Source organism: Crocuta crocuta, unplaced genomic scaffold (genome assembly GCF_008692635.1).
Source record: "Crocuta crocuta isolate KB4526 unplaced genomic scaffold, BGI_CrCroc_1.0 scaffold751, whole genome shotgun sequence".
Lineage (NCBI taxonomy): Eukaryota > Metazoa > Chordata > Mammalia > Carnivora > Hyaenidae > Crocuta > Crocuta crocuta.
The window spans coordinates 2,660,595-2,680,239 of NW_027530353.1; the positions used below are offsets into that span (position 1 = coordinate 2,660,595).

At 52.8% G+C, this 19,645-nt stretch overlaps 1 protein-coding gene across 1 annotated transcript in view; it reads right to left on the minus strand.

Annotated features, from left to right (window-relative positions):
- Positions 1–19,645, minus strand: part of OGDH (oxoglutarate dehydrogenase) — a 64,307-nt gene that overhangs the window by 17,095 nt on the left and 27,567 nt on the right. Inside the window, exons 3-5 of the mRNA XM_077765809.1 lie at positions 19,348–19,539; positions 17,974–18,064; positions 3,415–3,530 (exon numbers count right to left, since the gene is read on the minus strand). Of these exons, the coding sequence (XP_077621935.1) occupies positions 3,415–3,530; positions 17,974–18,064; positions 19,348–19,539 (399 nt within the window). The remainder of the gene's footprint in view (positions 1–3,414; positions 3,531–17,973; positions 18,065–19,347; positions 19,540–19,645) is intronic.

The window sequence follows — 19,645 nt, forward strand, 5'->3', positions numbered from 1 at the left end:
CCAGGCAAGGCTGGATCCTACAGCAGAGCAAAGGGCCGTGAATGGAGCAGGCGTGTCCCACCCACCCCTGGGAGAGAGGCCACATGTCCCGTAGGAAGCGTGGACTCCATGGACAGGAAACGGTGAGAGAGGGGACAGAAAGTCCAGGAGGGCCCAGCCTTGGGTGGGGGCCCTCCACCTCCTCCACCCACCAGCTGTCCAGGGTGAGAGCAAACCCCAAATCGACACCCAAGCTAAAGAAGAAAGCACCTGGTATGGGAACACAGGGTGATTTTACAGACCCCAAAATGTCTCCAGCAGTCACAATGTCCAAGCACTCAAGAGCACCGGGTTCTGTATGTGCCCGATTGATTTTCACAACACATATGGAGCCTGCTGGCGCAGGGCAGGGTGAAGACATGCCCTATGCCCCTCGCTCCTGCTGTTTGTGGAGGAATGGGCATCTCTGCACACCACTCCACGGTTGTGAAACAAAGGAAGGTTTGCCCTGAGCTCAAAATAACAGCCAAGCACCACAGTTGCCCCCATCATGCTAGCCAGGAGGAGGAAGACCTCGTCTGGGGATGAAGAGGAAACGGAGCTGGGAAGGGCCCGGGTGCTTCAGATCGGTTCATTAACCAGGTCTCTGAGGAGGTCTCTGGGTTACCTGGGAGGGCAAGAAGCCCAGAGCTGGGGCTGCTGGGCAGCCCTCCCTGACGTCACTGTCAGCACTGGCTTCACAGTGCCCAGACTGACCCACAGAAGGTCTCATAACATGGCTCAAACAGAGTGCCTGTTAACCTGAACCCTCCTCCTTTAGCTTCAAATAGGTCTTCCAGGGGCCTCAATCTGAGCTGCAAGGCCCAGAGGGAGGGGATGTGAGCTGGAGGGGATGTGAGCTGGAGGGGAGAGTAGGAGTAAGGGAGGGGGAAGGAAGGAGGGAAAGGAGAAGGGGGGGAGATGGAGACGAAAGCAGGAGAACCCCCCTTCTTCTGGAAGGGGACAGGAAGGGAGGAGGGAGGAAAGGGAAGTGGGGAGGGGAAGGGAAGGGAAGGGGGCAGGGGGAAGGAGGCAGAGATGGAGGGGAAAGCGGGGGGGAGGGGAAGGGAGAAGAGGAGGGTAGGGGGAGGGAAGAGGGAGGGAGAGGAAGGAAGGAGGCGGAGAAAGAGGGGGGAGGAAGGGGGCAGAGGGAGAAGAAAGAAGGAACAAGGGGGCAAGGGAGGGGGTAGGGAGATAGAAGAGGGAGGAGGCAGGGAAGCCTCTGCACAGAGGTGGGAAGAGGGTAATGACTGGTGCTCCTGATACCTGCTGACACGTGCTGGACATTATTTCCGACTTAAAGGAAAGACCAGGCAGAACCTAGAAATGAGCTCGTCTCCATGAGCAGTGGCGTCAGCGTGAAGTCAGTGAGAGCTGAGCCATTAACTGGGACACGTGGACGCAGTTTTGTTTTTCCCTGTTCCTGGCTCTATCCCCATCAGGGGACAGTTCTTAGCCTCTCTTCCTAGAGACACAGGGGCAGGAGGGGCCCTGGCTGCAAATAGATCACGTTGCCCTGGGGCCCTGGGCCCGGCCTGGAGTTCTGGCAGCACACACGCTAGTGTGCACACACGCATGTGAACATCCGCACCACTGGTAGGCTGGTCTGCACAAATGCCTGGCCACCATGAGCATGGCACTGGGGTGGGGATGTGGGCACCGTGGGAAGGCACTATGGTCAAGGTCCCACGCCTTAAGAGTGGGCTCCTGGGCTAAAAGAGAGCCATGGGGCTCTGCCCCCTCCTAGTGTGGAGGTCAGGGTCACTGGGGCCTCTAGCTGGAGGAGGTCAAGCACAGGGCTCTGAACACCCTCCCACTGTGCTCCGGCAGGGGAGGAGGGCTGAGCTCCCCACTGGAGACCATTTTTGTGCAGGGAAGGAGGGGCAGGTGCGCAGTGTGAGCTCCCACACGGACTGGTCCAGTCCCTGCCTTCCAGAGAAATGATCAGCCCTGAGATGCCTGAGGCAGCCACAGACAAAGGTGTGGTGTGCACAGGTTCATCTGGATGGGGACAGGTCTATAACGAGTGCCATTTCCGGGGTCTAAACCAGGAGAACCCCTGGGTCAGTCATGTCCCAGAGAAACAGAGCATGAGCACACATGGAATTAAAGTTTTTCTAATAAGGCTGAATTAATCCTCAGACTATTCAATGTACCAACACATTCTCTCTTCAGATCCTCTAAACGCTTCCAGTGCTCAACCACCATAGGGGCTGCTAGCTGTGTGTGACGGAGTGGGCCCACAGACTGCAGTCAAGGTGCAGACAGGAAGAGGAGGGACCCAAAGGTCCATCGCCTTGGCTATTCCTGTCCACCCTCCCCTCGGATGCTCACCTCTCCCCCATGTCCACTTTCCCTGATGTCTACCTCTCCCCCCGCCCGCCCCCACCCNNTACCCACCAGCCACCCTGATGCCCACCTCTCCCCACACCCTCATGCTCACCTGTCCCCCTATGCCCACCCCTCCCCGTGTCCACACCCCCATGCTGGCACCAGGTCACTGAGTTTCCACATTTCACCCTGCAATGTGGAAGTGATGAAGACCAAGCTGAAGTGCTGACACCACAGGAAATTTGTTACAAGTTAGACCATGTCACCAATAGACACTCAGACCTTTCTAGGCCACTGTAGCCACATGTGGTACCACTGAAAGGAGCACTCTGATCAGACCCCACTGGCTGGAGTTGGGTCCCCACTGTCACACCCGAGTCACAGTCTGGGGCTCTGGCTCAGCAGACGGAGGGGTGAGTGGTGGTTCCAGGGCCCGGCCTGCAGACCTGCTGCCTGGTGACCTGGGGCTTGCTAGGGACGCCGGGGGCCACCGCAATTCAGAGCAGGCATGCCAGGCAGCGCCCTGGGCGGCTGCACGAACCTGTGAGGAGCCTGCTGTGGAGTCCACATGGACTCTCCACCCTGTGTAGACGGCAGGGGTGGACACTGGCAGCTGGCAACAGAGCCCCGAGCAGCCGCGGAGTGTTGTATGCGGCGCCCGGCAGGCTCTGTGAGGCCCAAGCTCCAGAAACGAGAAGGAAAGGGAGAAAAAAGCAAGGGTGGAGTGAGCAGAAGGACCTCTGTGTGGGTTGGGGGGGTGCCAAGCAGCCTGGGGCTCATTCCCGACGGGGGCCAGTGGGTGGAACTCGTGCTCCAGGGTACCTTGCACCCCTGAAGTAAGCTCCCATTGAGATTGGGACATACTGAAATGTTTTCTCTTCTACAGTTGATGGTAGAAATAAAAAGCATGAATCTTTATCTACAAATAGTAAAGATGCTCCCTGCTTCCTTACATTTAAAAAAAAAAGCAGAAAACAAGATAAAGAACTGTCTCTTCCNGCCCCTCTCCATGCAGGTTTTCGACAAGTGCACTAGGCTTCTGTGGCTGCACCCTGCACCCCTCACCTCCAGCCGCCGGATGATCTCCCGCAGAGGAAGCGCCGACTCCTGCCCCCCAATGAACGTGGTCGTGGGCAGGTGGAAGACTTTGTCCAGGTCAGACTCGTCCAGCCCGTAGAACCCTGCATGGCAAGGAGAAAGGGGCACAGCCACATGGAGGCCACGGTTTATGAAAAGGGAAGGGAGTTCCAGGGGAAGAGAAAAGAAAAGAGCAAAGTCATAAAAATCTCTAGCCCATATGAGAATAAGTGGTATCTTATAGCTGGGAACACAAGCTTTAGCAATGAACAGCTGGAAATATTCCTGGCATTGTAGGTAAGCAAGAATAAAGTTCATTTTACAGGTGTTATTAGTCTAGTGAACTAATTTTTCAAAATTTAGGCAACAATGTATTTCAAGGTCCTAAAGACACAAATTTTGACTTGAAAAGGTATGGGGTAAGTTAATCAGAAAGCAATGAGAAGCAGTTAAGGGGGGAATTCAGGTAGAAAGGGAAGAACTGCTGTAGAACAGGGCCAGTGTCTTATGTGCGGAGGTAACGGGCAGGGGATGGGATGCGAAGGCAGGGGCCAACGCCGCCCGGGACGAAGGGTGTCCCTCCCTTCTGGGAAGCGCACGCTCGCACCCATCCTGCACACGGGACTGCGCAGGCCCNCCCCCCCCCCCCCCCATCCCACACCAACACGGACCTACTGACTAATCGCTAGTATTTCCTATGCTGCCAACCACCAAGGCGCCTCCTCATCTGCATCTTTCAAACTGACAAAGACGTGAAGGGAGGGCTTTTTCTCGGGCATGAGATGCTTGTTCCGTGTCATGCTAAGTGTCACGGGGAAGGGACCTGGCGGACTGTCTGGTGACACGGCAGGCAGGGGTGATGGCAGGGCCACTTCACACCAGCAACCCAGATACTGGGCCAGACGGGGGGCTCTAAGCCAGCACGCCGAGGTCTCCATCACCTGGCCGTGCGAGACAGTGTCCTGGCTTCTGCCTCCCCGAGTGGCAACGAGGTGCGACGGCCCAGTGTCGGACTCAGGCACTTGCTGGCAAATACAGCTGTGTGTCTGAACCGCTGGGAGGCGTGTAAGATCACACATCTCCAGGCCCCACCCCCAGAGCCGGCTTGCTGGTCATACGTGGGCTGCGAGTCCCCAGGTGTTCCCATTCAAGCTGCTGTGGGAACTGTAGCCTTTATGTCTTTAACATGTCTGCACACTTTTTTTTTTTAATGTTTTATTTATTTCTAGGAGAGAGAGAGAGAGAGAAAGCGTGAGCAGGGGAGGGTCAGAGAGAGAGGGAGTCACAGACTGAAACAGGCTCCAGGCTCTGAGCTGGCAGTCAGCACAGAGCCCGACGCGGGGCTCGAACCCACGAACCGCGAGATCATGACCTAAGCGAAAGTCGGACGCTTAACCGACTAAGCCACCCAGGCGCCCCTGCACATGTTTTTTTTTTTTTTTTTTTTTTTATTTTTATTTCTAGGATAGAGAGAGACAGCGTGAGCAGGGGAGGGTCAGAGAGAGAGGGAGTCACAGACTGAAACAGGCTCCAGGCTCTGAGCTGGCAGTCAGCACAGAGCCCGACGCGGGGCTCGAACCCACGAACCGCGAGATCATGACCTAAGCGAAAGTCGGACGCTTAACCGACTAAGCCACCCAGGCGCCCCTGCACACGTTTTTTTTAAGTCTTAAAAGCAAATTCTGTTTTTCAAACACTTTTTGCTTTATGTTGCTGGCTTTTTCACATGGAGGTAGCAGTTTTGTGGGTGACCCCACATGCCCGTGTCCTGCTGCTAGTCGGCCTGGGGAGAACCTGGGCGTTTACAACCCAGGGTGCAGTAGGTACAGAGGGCAGCCAGAATCATTTGGGTGTGGGGGGAGGGACATTTTCTCTAGCCGATGAAGACACCAGGCGTAGCTGCTCTTGGGAGCATTCTGACCCAGAGAGCCTCAGCCTGCCATGACCTTTCAGCATAAAGAGCCCCTGGCCTCAGCATGCAGCTCTTTGCCTTCATCACCTGATCTGACTACTCAGGGCCGCCCCTGCGAGCCTCCGCACAGCCAGCCCTGCTTCACGTGAGCAATGGAATGTCAGACACCTGTTTCTGGGAAGGTGGAGCAGACGTCTTCCTATCTTTTCTAACTGCAACTAGAAACCAGACGTCCTGTGTAAAACACAGACAATGCCAAAGGGTGGAGAAGAAGGCTGACCAGCCAGGGAGGCCCCTGGATTTCCTTCTGGGCTCCTATATCCCAGACTTGGGGCAAAGAACCAGAAACCTGGGGCCTCCTGCAGAAAAAAAAGTCCCAACCAAAGCTGCTCTCTCTGAAGGGTCGGGAGAGGGGCAGCCGAGCAGGACGGGGAGCTTCGACAATGTCGACTCTACCCAAGCACGCAGACCACACTCTTGCCAGGCTGCCGTGCATTCTGATCTGTGGCCCGTCCCCAGGCTTCAGGTCCAGGACGCCCACCCTGACCTGGCAGTGAGGAGGTGGCCCCTCTCTGCCGCGGCAGTGTGCAGACGAGCCCTTTCACAGAGCTCCGAGCGACACTCCAAGTCTGATAATACCCACACGTCCTGGTCTCAATAAAAGAATCCCTTACAACAAGAACATCTCAGACCGAATGAGGAAAGATAAGCAACAGATACCAGCAGCCGGTGGCACGGACGTTGGGGATTACCTGGCCGGGGCTCCCCAGGAGCCGTCGTCAGACGACTTTGGTGAGCAATGAGAATGTGACAGAGACGGTGGGGAAACGAGTCTCTGCAAAGACTGGGGATGCCAAGAAAGACCAGATGGGAAACTCTGAAACTGCAAAACACAATAACCACATTAAAGTAGGCAGATAGGCTCAAAGGCAGAATTTTAGGGGTCATAGGACTAGGGACCCTGAAAACAGAACAGTAGAAATAAACCAATCTGAAGGACAGAGAGAAAACAGACTGGGGAATGGATGAAGAAAACCCCGGAGACACGTGACATAAAACAAGAGACTGTGTTGTGCCCACGAATCCCAGAAGGGGAGGACGGAGAGGGAAGCCGAAAAAAGGGACTCGGAAAATAATGGCTGAAATGCGCCAAACATGGCCAAAGACTTTAACCCACAGATTCGAGAAGCGGTGTGAACTCACATGAGAAACCCAAGTACAATCACGCCAAAACACGGCATAAACTTCTCAAAATTAAAGACGAAGAGTCTCGAAAGCAGCAGGAGTCCAGGACACCTCACCTGGAGGGAAAACCGTTCGCACGACCAAGGGTTTCTCATCAGGAACAAGGGGGCAGAGCGGGGTCCGCACAGGTTTCCGGAGCGTGAGGAAACAGCCATCTCCCCAGAACCTCGTGTGCAGAGACAATATGCTTAGGAACGAAGGGGAAGTGAAGACATCCTCAGCTGCAGCGAACGCAAAGAGTCTGTCACCTAAGGAATGGCTATTGGAGGTGGTCTACAAAGAAAGGAAGTGATGTCAGAAGGGCTCTTAAAGGAAGCCAGGACATGGAAGGCAAAAATACAGTCAAACAAAGCAGACTCCTACTCCTCCTGGATCTTCTAAATTTGATTTGATGGTTGATGCCAAACTTCTGATCTGTCCGATGTGGTTCTAAATGTAGGCAGAGGAAATATTTAAGACAATTTTACTTTTGGGGTGCCTGGGTGGCTCAGTCGGTTAAGCGGCCGACTTCGGCTCAGGTCATGATCTCACAGTTTGTGAGTCTGAGGTCCGTGTTGGGCTCTGTGCTGACAGCTCAGAGCCTGGAGCCTGCTTCGGATTCTGTGTCTCCTCTCTCTGACCCTCCCCTGCTCACACTCTGTGTCTCTCTCTCTCTCAAAAAAATAAATAAACATTAAAAAGACAATTTTACTTTAAATGGGGAAGGTAACAGGATGTACAGGGAGATACACTTTCTATACTTCACTTGAACTTGTAAAACGGTGATGCTAGTAGACTGTGGTAAGTGCTATATATATAGTATCATACCTAGACAACCACAAAAAGCAAAAAGAAACCACTAAAAACACAAAAATATGACCGAAAATACTATATACAAATAAAAAGTGGGATTTTAAAATGTTGGCTTGGGGTCCCTGGCTGGCTCAATCAGAAGAGCATATGACTCTTGATCTCAGGGTTGTGAGCCCAATATTGGGTGTAGAGATTACTAAAAAAAAAAAATTAGTAAACTTAAATAAACAAGTAAAATTTAAAATATAGGCTTAAAGACCCATATGAAGTCAGGAAAAAAGGCAAAGAAATAAAAAAAGACAAAAAAGAAAAAAGTATTTGACTTAAGCTCTAGCATAACAATAGTTACGTTAAATATAAATGAACTAAATTTACTAATATATAACTATATAACTATAATATATAATATAGTTTATAACTAATATAATAAACTAAATATACTAATTAGAAGACAGAGATTGACTAAAAAAACCCAAAAAAACCCAAAAAAACAGGACCCAACTAAATGCTTGTCTAAGAAATCCACTTCAGCTACAATCATACAGACTAAAAGTAAAAGGATGGAAAAAGATATAACATGTATACCCAAGCAAAAGCAGAGGTGGCTCTATTATTATCAGCTAATTTAGAAATCAGAGCAAAGAGGGGCACCTGGGTCGCTCAGTCGGTTAAGCGTCTGACTTTGGCTCAGGTCATGATCTCATGGTTTGTGGGTTCGAGCCCTGCATCGAGCTCTATGCTGATAGCTAGCTCAGAGCCTGGAGCCTGTTTCAGATTCTGTATCTCCCTCTCTCTCTGACCCTCCTCTGCTCATGCTGTCTGTCTGTCTCTCTCTCAGAAATAAATAAAACATTAAAAAAAAAAATCAGAGTAAACAAAATTACTAGACACAGAGGGGGTGTCACATGATGACAAGTCAATCCACCTAGGATACAGGAATCCTAATTCCACACGCACCCAAGAGTGGAGCTACAAAATATGTGCACCAAAAACCGAGGACCAAAAGGAGAAACAGAGAAACCTACAGCTAAGGTTAGAGACTTCAACTCTTCTCTCTCCGTAATTCATTGAAAAAGTAAATAGACAATTGGCAAGGATGTAGAAGGACTCAACAAGCAGCAACCAACAGGATGTAATGGGCACTGACAGGACACATCACTCACAGCAGCAGAACACACATTCTCTCCAAGTGCCCATGGAACATATGCCAAGACAGACAACACGCTGGGCCATAAAAATCCTCAACAAGTTTAGCAGAATTAAAGTCATACATAGTACATCCTCTAACCACAAAGGAATCAAATCAGAAATCAGTAACAAAAAGGCAAAAGGAACATGCCCCTAAATAATCCACGAGGCACAGAGGAAGTGTTAAAGGATGTTACTGCACTGAACTGAATGAAAAAGGAAGTACGACATACCGAAACATTTGGGACGGCTAATGCAGTTCCCGGACAGAAATTTATAGCAGTAAACACACACATTAAGAAGCGGAAAAGTCAGGGGCGCCCGGGTGGCTTAGTTGGTTAAGCGTCCGACTTTCGCTCAGGTCATGATCTCGCGGTTCGTGGGTTCAAGNAGGAAAAGTCTTAGGTCAGTAATATAAGCTCCTACCCCAAGAACCTAGAAAAGGAGGGGGGAACACCACACAGAAAGCAGAAGTAAGGAAATAATAAAGAGCAGACATCAACCGAAATCAATTGAAATTGAAAACAGCAAAACAAAAGAAAAAAATCAATGCAACAAGGAGCTAGTTCTTTGAAAAGATCAATAGCACTGACAAATCTGTAATAAGACTCGTATAGAAAAAGACACAAATTACCAATATGAGGAATAAAACCGGCTATCAATACAGACCCTGGTGAAATAAAAAAAAATACTATGGGAATACTTCGAACAACTCTATACATGTTCAACGTACACTTGACAACTCAGATGAAATGAACCATTTCCAGAACAATACAAACTGCTATTCCTCATCCAATATGAAACAATTTGCAATAGCTCCACCACTATTAAGGATACTGAATTCATAAATACATAGTTTCTGAAAAAGGAAACTCCAAACCCAGATGGTTTTGTTGGAGAATTCTACAAAATGTTTAAGTATTAAAAAAAAAAGTTTGTTTATTTTTGAGAGAGAGGAGGGAGAGAATCCCAAGCAGGCTCGGTGCTGTCACTGCAGAGCCCTATATGGGGTCTGATCCCATGAACTAGGAGATCGTGACCTGAGCTGAAATCAAGAGTTGGACACTTAACCGCCACAATGGGCCACCCAGGCACAACTCTACCAAATATTTAAATAAGAATGGACATCAATACTATGCAATCTCTTCCAAAACAGAAAACAGAAAAGAAAAAAAACCCTCATTTTATTAGGCTAGAATTACCCTGACACAAAGAGCAGACAAAGGCAGTTGAAAAAGAAAATTACAGACGAACCTCCCTCATTAATATAGATACAAGAAATGAGTAGTTGCAGGAGTATGTATAAAAAATTATATACCATAACCAAGAGAAGTTTGTAACACAAGCTTGATTCAGTATTTGAAAATCAATGTAATCTACCATATTAACAGGTTAAAGAAAAAAAATTATGCAATTATATCATTAGAGACAGAAAATTTTCACACACAGAAAGGAATTTCCTCAAGTTGATAGCATCTACAAAAAAATCCACGTTTAGTATTATACTTCCCCCTAAGATCAGAAACAGGCAAAGAAGTACATTTTCAGCACTCTTACTCAACACAGTGCTCCAAGTTCTAGCTAGGGCAATTTGGCATGAAAAGGAAACAAAAGGCACACAGATTGGAAAGGAAGAAATAATTGTTCCTATTGTCAGGCGACATGATTGTCTACACAGAAAATCCTAAATACTCTACCAAAAAAGAAAAAAAAAGTCCTAGAATAAGTGAACCCAGCGAGACCCAGGATACAATGTAAATGCAAAAATCAATTCTATTTCTAAATATTGGTAATGATACGTAGACACCAATATTAACAGGGAAAAGAGTCTTGGGTATAAATCTAACAAAACACATACAGAACTGGTACACTGAAAAGTACAAAAAGCTGAAGAAAGAAATAAAAAAAGATGTAAATAAATGGAGCAGCATACAACGTCCATGGACTGGGAGGCAATGGAGGAAAGGTAGCAAATCTCTTAAACCCTGAGCTGTAGGGTTAGCACCATTGTTACCAAAACGTCAGCGAGTCGTTATGTAAACTAGCCCTTTCTCAGATTTCTCCAGAAGGAGAAAGGCCCGAGAGCAGCCACAGGCAGCTGTGAAGCAGGAAAGTAACCACGAGAGTGACAGCGGTGGCGAGGACAGTGTGGGGACAGACACACACAAGTCAGGCCAATGGATCTCTGACAGAAGTGCAAGAGCAATTCAACAAAAGGAAGACAGACTTTCCAGTTAATGGTGTTGGAGCAACCGGACATCCATAGGCAAAAGACAAAAACAAAAACAACCTGACCTAAACTTCATGTTTTACTCAGAAACTAACTCAAAATGGATCACAGATTTAAATGTCAAATGCAAATCTAGAAAAACTATTAAAAAAATACACAGGAGACAATCTTCAGGTTCGTAGGCTTGTGCAACAAAAGCACAATCCATCAAAGGGAAAACTTACAAACTGAACCTCATCAAAATTTAAAATTTTGCCCCTCAAAAGACCCTATGAACCAGAGAATGGGAACCACGCGAGGGTCCCCCAGTGAGTGAAGAGTGGAAAAAACAGCAGGAGCTCATGGTAAGGGGTGCTGCTCAGCAAGGAGGGACAAGCCGGTGTGACAGAGCAGCTTGGCTCAAACCCCAGAAAAATCACGTTGACTGAAAACACCAATTCCAAAATGTGATGTATTGTGATTGTATTTGCATAACATCCCTGAAATGACGAATCACAGAACTGGAGACCAGGATAGTGGCTGCCATGGTTACGTGGGGGTGGAATGGAGGGGAAGCGGCTGGGGCTGAGAAGGGCGGCAGGAAGGACCTGTGGCCACACTGGCACGGGGTCCCCTGTGAATTCTTACTGCTGCTATGAACCTCCAGTGATCTCACAGCAAGTGTGGTCAGGACGAGAGTCACAGCTGTGGGAGGAAAGATGGAAGAAAAGAGACCCTCTGAGCGCCAGCTGGCGCAGGGAAGACTGGCCACCGGTGGGGGAAGGGGGGAGCTGACAACAGGCAGATGGCCCCCAGCACCTCACTCTGGATTCCTCAAAGGTGCTTTGCCCAGAAGCACGGGTCACTGAGGATTCCTTACTTCATGAAGTACGTGTTTATGATACTTCAGTATCCTTCACACACGGCAAGATCAAAGAGAGATCTTGTCCGAAATGCCCGGGAAGCAGAATCTTAAAGAATCCAGAGCCCCATGGAAGGCACAGCATGGAAGGTGGAGGGAAGGATGAGCCAACATGCACACGGCCCGTGGTGGCCTCAGGCTCCGCCGGCTCCGGCAGGAGCGACAGGCAGCTTGCCCCAGACAAGCTCAGTGAAGCGGCGGCCAGACACGCCAGGAGGTGAGAATGTACAGGGACAGAGATGACACAGAAGTGGCTCCCCCTGCTGGGTGGCAGCCGAATGACGGGACAATTAACAGTCAACTTTCCCCAAATGGCATGCTGGGAAAAGTTGCACATCCTGCTCAAATGAAGTCCTCGGCTCCAGAAAGGGGAGAGGCTCGTTATTTTCCTACCTCCTACGGTTAGCATTCGGAGTCGTTCCTTGAAAACTGCAAGGTCTGAGAGGCAGAGTGAGGTGGCATGGGTGAGCGCAGGAGGAAAAAGACAGCGAGAGTTAGTTGAGGACCCAGACACCCCAACCCTGAACCGTCACCAAGGTCATGGGGAGCACGGACACCAGCACACAGACAGACACCAAAGGGGAACAGGGTGGGGCTCAGGGGTAAGTGTGGAAAGCGCTCAGGAAGAGCAGGACCAAGGCGATCCTGAGGGAGGGATGCGGGCCAGCCACTGGCAGCACCAGCGAGACCTCCTCCCGACCCATCCAGAAGAAGCTGACACAGGGCTCTCCCGGAAGGTCAGGCCCCCCCAGCCCAGCTGGCTTCGGGAAAAGAAAAGAAGGCCTGATGTCTAGCAGATGGTCCTCAGAATCGGAGCACCGGGCAACAGACCAGACCCTACACCTCCAGACTCGGATGGGTCCCAGAGGACACCTGTGGGTCCTCGGTCCCCCGCCCCCCCCGCCCCCCGGTGAGACGGCAGAGCTGGGGGGGAGCCTGGCTGCAGAGAAACCACCCGGGGGCTGCACAAAGGGCCCCTGCTGTAAGCTTTTCAGTGGCTGGACTGTTCCCAGCACTTTCCGGGCTGCTGGTGAAAACCCAGATGTTAGTGTGGACGCACAAAGTGGTTTCCTGACCCTGGGCACCCAGGAGGGGCCGTGAGCCGGGGGGCTGGGGCCGGGGAGGTTCGTGGTAGTGGGGCACCCAGGCCTGATGGTCACTACAGCTGTTTCCCGCCCTGGGAGTGCAGAGGAAGGCCAGCGGATGCCGCCTTGGGGACTGAGAGTGAAACCTCTGAGGCAGGACAGGCGGGGACCCCTGCTCTGGACGGTAAGCCCCCCTCCTTGCCTGTGGGGACAGCAGCACCCAGCAAAGACCGCAAAGCCACTGGCTCTTAAGACAACAGATCGAGTTTCGCGCAGAAGTGTGTATGCTCAGCTTAAGGCAAGAATACAGAATCTTCATTTTTCTCCTCCAATCCTCAGACTCAAGACACAGGACCATGCCAGGCGGCCACAGGCACTGCCTGGGGGCCACCCCTGCCCAACAGGGAACTGCAGGGGCTACATCTATTAACAGTCTACAGGCAATACACGACATGACTTGAAATGTTTCCATTTGTTCACTCTGTACTGGTGACATGGACACATTCATTTCTATCTGTACTCCATCCTTTTAAATAAGATGTGAACAAAGACACCAGCCTAAGGCGAGTGAAGGGGAAGGTAGGACTCTGGCTGTCGCCTATAGAAAATGCACGGGGGCCCCAGCAATCCGCACACTACTCCTTGATGAGCATTCAATACTGCGATGGCCATGGAGAGGTTGGGATTCGGCCACGGTGCCCCGGGGCGTCCAGCAGGACACCTCTGCAAGGCACGGCCCCCGTGGCCCTGCCTCACCTCAAGCCTGATCCCCAGCTCTTCACTCGGGTGTCTAGTGGCTCCACATGCCACACACAGCAGCCCCTAAACGTTAGGTGAATGGTTCTCTGTTGCTCTGAAATTAGGAAAGTTGACTAAAGCAATCAACTCTATTATAGTTTTTCTCCCTGGCCATCAAGGGAGCACAACTGGCCCTGGGGGACGTGGAACACTGGAGCAGGCAGGGAGGACAGAGAGCGACACTATGCCCCGCTCCCCCAAACCCCCCACTCCCAGGCCAATGCACTTAAGCGTCAATGCTACCGTGATCTTGGACTTCTGACTTGGCTTTGTAACTAACTATAGGCACACCTTGTGTTGTTGGACTTCACAGACAGGACTGGCTTGACAAACTTCTGGAGTTGACAACTTTGTGGCAACTCTGCACCAGCAAGTCTACTGGCCCCATTTCTCCAACAGTATTTGCTCACTCCCTGTCTCTGCGTCACAAGCTGGTGATTCTCGCCATGTTTCAAACTTTCCACTGTATCCCACCTGTGACAGTGGTCTGGATGTGAGGAACACCCCTGACGGCACTTTTTAGCATGGAGTGTTCCTTTTTTATGTCTTTTTTTTTTTTTAAACGTTTTTATTTATTTCTGAGAGACAGAGACAGCATGAACAGGGGAAGGTCAAAGAGAGGGAGATACAGAATCTGAAGCAGGCTCCAGGCTCTGAGCTGTCAGCACAGAGCCTGACACGGGGCTCGAACCCACGAACCGTGAGATCACAACCTGAGCCGAAGTCGGATGCTTAACCAACCGACTGAGCCCCCCAGGCACCCCTAGCATGAAGCGTTCCTAACTAAAGTGTGTACGTGACTTTTACCCACAGGGCTCTACTGCACACTCACCATGTGAACACTTCTGTGCACATGTGCAGGGGAACCAAAGAGCGATGTGGCAACATGGCTGTGTGGCTGTGTCTACAGTCTGTAGTGAAGACGGCAATGTCCCGACCCCACAGGACTCTCTGTCTGGACTTTTCCATCCATACCCTGACGCGTCTTTCCCATCAACCAGAAGAAGCCTCGCTAGGAAACCCAATCCTGTCTGTACCTCCCAAGGAATGCCCCAGGGTTCAAGGGGAAGGTGTGCCCGGGCATCTGGGGCCAGTGCTCCTGACCCTCCTCCATGGGCATGGGTTGATGGTACAGCCTGATACAGGTGAAGACGTGTGTCTGGGGCCCACCTGGGACAGCTGGCACCAGATTAGGTGCCCCGTTCCTAGGAATCACCTACCTGATTGTGGACCCTTCAGAAACTGTACACACATTAGTTGAATTTAAAATCTTAGTTGAAGTAATCCCCACCTCAACAACACTCCTGCCACACCGGCAGTGTGTCCGTGCGCCACATCCGACCTAACCCTGGTACCCTGGCTGCCTGGAAGCGCTGCAGAGCCTGCTGGAACAAGTGCGAGCCTGGCTGCTCATCACCTTCCCACCTGTTACTTCAGGTGCCGGAGGCCGAGAGACATTAAGATACAGACCCCAGGCCAGCATTTCCCCGTCTCAAAACAGGCCAAAAGTAAGAGCTTAGCAGAAACTACTTCATGTAATCCACTGTCTTTAAAACAACTCTGAGCGGACATGTGCCCCACTGGGGCGCACACCAGTTCAGCGGTCCCAGGAAACTGCGTGCTGCTGGTCCCCCGTCCCCCCGGGCCCATGTCTGCCCAGCCTGCGCCCCCACACTCTAGGAGGAGAACGTGCTCCCAAACGTGTGTGAAGCTAGCCTCTCCCCAGCCTCAGTTTCCCCACAAGAGGATGGAAAAATTGTGCCGGCCTCCGTGAGGTGACGTCAGCCAGAAGGCGGTGCAGGAGGGTCCCAGGCCCCAGGAAGTTGCCACGTGACCAGGTGGTGCTTCTCAGAGACCTCCATATGGAACGTGCAGGTCACCCTGCTCTGGACCCAGCTCTGGGGCTCCCTCACCACCCTGCTCTGAGCCCAGCTCTGGGCTCCCTCACCACCCTGTCTGAGTTCCTTCACTGCCCTGCTCTGGGCCTGGCTCTGGGCTCCCTCACCACCCTGCTCTGAGCTCCCTCACCACCCTGCTCTGGGCCTGGCTCTGGGCTCCCTCACCACCCTGAGTTCCTTCACTGCCCTGCTCTGGGCCTGGCTCTGGGCTCCCTCGCCACCCTGCTCTGAGCTCCCTCACCACCCTGCTCCAGGCCCCCTCACCACCCTGCTCCGGGCCTGGCTCTGGGCTCCCTCACCACCCTGCTCTGGGCCTGGCTCTGGGCTCCCTCACCACCCTGCTCTGGGCCCGGCTCTGGGTCCCTCACCACTACGGACTCTGCTGTGACCCCAGGCTGCCTGCTCCTCAGTTTCTCAATTTCTCTCATTATGACCACGGGGTCTGGCATCTAGTGATCTCTGCAGGCTGTTAATAACCGCACTAGCTCACAACTCCATGGAGCTTAGGAAGCTCCAGGCAGCATCCTAAGGACTAACTTTGCAATAGCCTCACAGACGAGGAGGCAGAGCCGGGGTTCCCACCAAGGGGGCTGGAGCCAAGCCCAGGCCCGCAGCCCACAGGAGGCCACGGGTCCACGAGCAGCAGTCCGGCTGGACCGGCTGTTTTCCCAAAGACCTGCACACACCAAACTAACACTTCTTCAGATTCCCTATTTCCAGTTTTTAAGAATTCAGCACAACTATTCCAAATTCTTGGGATGAAAATGCACTTTCCCCTGCAAAGCTGGGGCTGCTCTCCAACCTCCTACTGGTTCTGAAGGGCTCTGGGCCAGGGGCGCAGCAGCTCTTCCTCATGAGAGCACGGGGTGGGGTGGGGGGGCTCCCGGGTCACGACTGTGTGACTCTCCTGCTGTATCACGTCCTCTTACCCTTCACCTTTGCCATGCTGACACTCAACCTCACACAAGCACTAATGCCCAAGGATGCTATTCTAAGGTAGAATGTAAGGGGAGGCCATGGCAGCCCAGAAAGAACTAGAAAGCATGATGGAGGCCCTGCCCTCACCCTGCCTCCTGCCTGGGCCAGCGCTGTGAGCAGAACACTGCAGAGTCCACAGGCTTCCTACCCTGCACAGAGCAGGCGGGGGACCAGTAAGCATCCTGGGCCGGTGCCTGCAGGCTGCACCCTGGCCCTGGCCTCCCCAGCCTCACGCCCCTCCCTGCAATTCTAGTGAGAGCCGAGAACCAGCAGGAAAGGTCCACTTTAATACCAGCAGGGATGTCCCCGGGGAAGGGGTTGCAGTGGCAGGTAGGAGACGGCAGCCCCCACCTTCTGTGTCTGGAAACACTAGCCTCCCAGGCCCTCACCGGCCTCTGGAGAGAGGCCAGGGCCCCAGCCATTCCCGGCCAGGGACAGGCAAGCAGAGGTAGATAGAGTGTGGCCTGAGTGCTGCAAGGCTGTGTGGTGGGGAGGAAGCCCAGTGGAGACAGCAGCAACACACGGCCGCCGCTGACCCGAGCCGATTTGGGCTGAAACCTAGCCCTACAGGGCACTGGCACGTCACAGGGTGTGGGAGACTGTTCCTGGAGGCGGCGAGTTCTGTCCCCCGCCAGAGAGCAGCATTAGGCAGGTAGGCAATTGTCAGTTTTATTAGCATGCACGGTGCGTCTGTGGACACCTGGCCATTTCAAGATCAGTCACGTCTCAGCACAGGTTAGCGGCATGGTGACCGAGAGCAGATTAACTGGAGAAAGCGGCTGTGGGGGGAGCCTAGCACTCTGTGCTTCGCGGCAGAGGAAGGGTGGGGATGTGTGACAGCAAGTGCCCGAGCACCACACACACGCCTCCCTGCACGCCGGGACGCCTTCCAAAGTTTCCTCAGTGTGATCACCAGCTTTTGCAGACTGACGGCTGGGGCGTCATGGGCCTGCCCGCTACAGGCGGCCATGCGGCGCGTCTGGGAGCTCAGCGCCTGCTGATGGCCCCGAGCGAGGTCTGGGAGGGGAGGAGGCCGCGTTGCACCGGGATCTGGAGACCCAGCCGGCAGAGCTGGCCTCAGGCACGTCTTCTGGCCCGCCTGCCCGGCTTGGCCATCTTTTCCTCTGTGCCACAAACCTTTGCTGCCCCAAATTTTACTCTCCAATTTTGAGACCCAGACAATTGAGCTCGTACTGTCTGGATGAAAAGCTGGGATAAACGTTAACTCGTCCCAAAGACACTAAATACCAAGTGATCAGAACGAAGGAAACTTCAGAGTCTCTCCCTCGTGCCTGCACACACNGTTTGTCTGTGGATGAGATAATGTCAGCGGGCACGGAAGAGTCCAGGTCGGCATCCAAAATTCCCAGGGGGTCCAGCTGTGCTACATGGTGCCCTCGTATCTATGAGCGGGCCAGCGAGGGAGGGGTCACACACAAGAGGACAGGAGAAAAAAAAGAGGGAAGGGGTAAAAAAAAGTAAAATTACATTAAAATTAGCGTTTACAGACGCATTCTCACCCACGTTTGAAGACACAGTTACCGGAGCATCATCAAAATTTACACAACTAATGCCGAGAGGATCAAGCTTTGCAATGTGGTGACCCCTGACCTGGAAGCAATAACACAGGCAGGCGTTAGCAGGACCCGGGCTGTGGGGGACGTTATACCTGGTCCAACCTGAACCCAAAGCAACAAGATTAGTTATAGTTGTGAAACATGCTTTGTGCTCACAGATGAACCTGGCGGTTCAGAGATCCATCTGTGGGGAGCCCTGCGGCCCCTGGGTAAGCGGAGCAGGACGCGCTGGGCGCTCACTCCTGCGTGAAGCCGCGCAGCTCAGCACCTGTGCACCCTGGGAAGGGATGAGCAGGTGCTGGCCCAGGGCTGGGGGGTGGGGGGTGCATGGTGGCCACCGGGGGTCCGCCCTGCACCCAGCCCCGCCAAGAGGCATGGGGGTTCACATCTGATCCCAAATGCCCGAGGAGCAAGAGGAGGAAGAAAATCCCTCCCAATTTTGTTTAAGTCTTGGCTGTTTCACCCACGATTGTTTGCTCTTTGCAAAGGGGTGGCTACTGAGGTAGCCAGTGGGACCAGGTGATGTTACTGAGGCAGCAGGAGGCAGGTAACAGTCAGAAGCTGCCCAATATGCCTTTCAATTGAAAAACGCTGGAGAGCACTGCTGGCCACTGGCTTAGAGCGTCTCTGTCCGCTGGCCAGGACCCACTGCCCTCCCCTGTGCCACCTGCCCCCCATGCCACCTGCCCCAGCGGTGGCATCTCCTGGAGAGAGACTGCAGACAAGGAGGCTGCAGCGAGCCCAGGGACCCTGGGAGGGACACCCCAGGACCGACTTCTCCTGTCCTCCTCGGGCTACACTCAGAATAGGTGCTCAGGTCTGAATTCTGGGCTCTTCCCCGCCAGGTGGAGAAAGGTCAGGGGAGCCCCACTCACCCTGAAACCCCCCTTCGGTGGTGCTGGCCACTAACTGGCACGTTTCTGAACGTCGCCCTGCCCTCATGCATCTTCAGGCTCAGCTTCTGTCCCCAACTCTACGGGTTCATTTTCTCTTATTGTATCTGGGCGCTGGCGGCTGAGAAGGGACACATCCCTCTTGCTCCCTCTCGGTGGTCAGCACCCCTCCCCGCTCCCCAGCCATGACCGTCTTTCTCTGCCTACAGAGTTTTCTTGCCACCTTATGGGAAAAAATAAGGAGATGTTTACACCTGCTCAAGCAGGGTCAGGTTGTCCTGGCTCCTTTTGTTGGGGTATATCTCAGCATGTTCCCCAGGACCCCCGCAGGGAGGGCGTGTTCACGGCCAGTGGGGTGCTATCACAGGCCACGTCACCTGGGGCGCCCAGTGTGGCAGATGCACCGCGCCGGCTGGTGCCTTACCTGGTAGGCTCTGATGAGTGACTGCACTGCCAGGTGGTCCTCCACCAGCTTGTCCACGTTGGGCTGGGCTTCCACCAGGGGCTGCACGCGGGCCACGGCAGACAGCGAGCCTGCGCCCAGGGGGAGCGGGCTCTGGTAGGCGGTGCCTGGGGGCGCTCCGGCATTGGTGTTTCGGAAAAAAATGTCCCATGACTAAAGACAAAGAAGGAACGCGCGTTATCCCCTATCGTGTTAGGACATGGGACTCATCTTTAGCCCAAAGGAGTTCTGTTTTTGGCAGGCAGGTCCCATCCTTGGG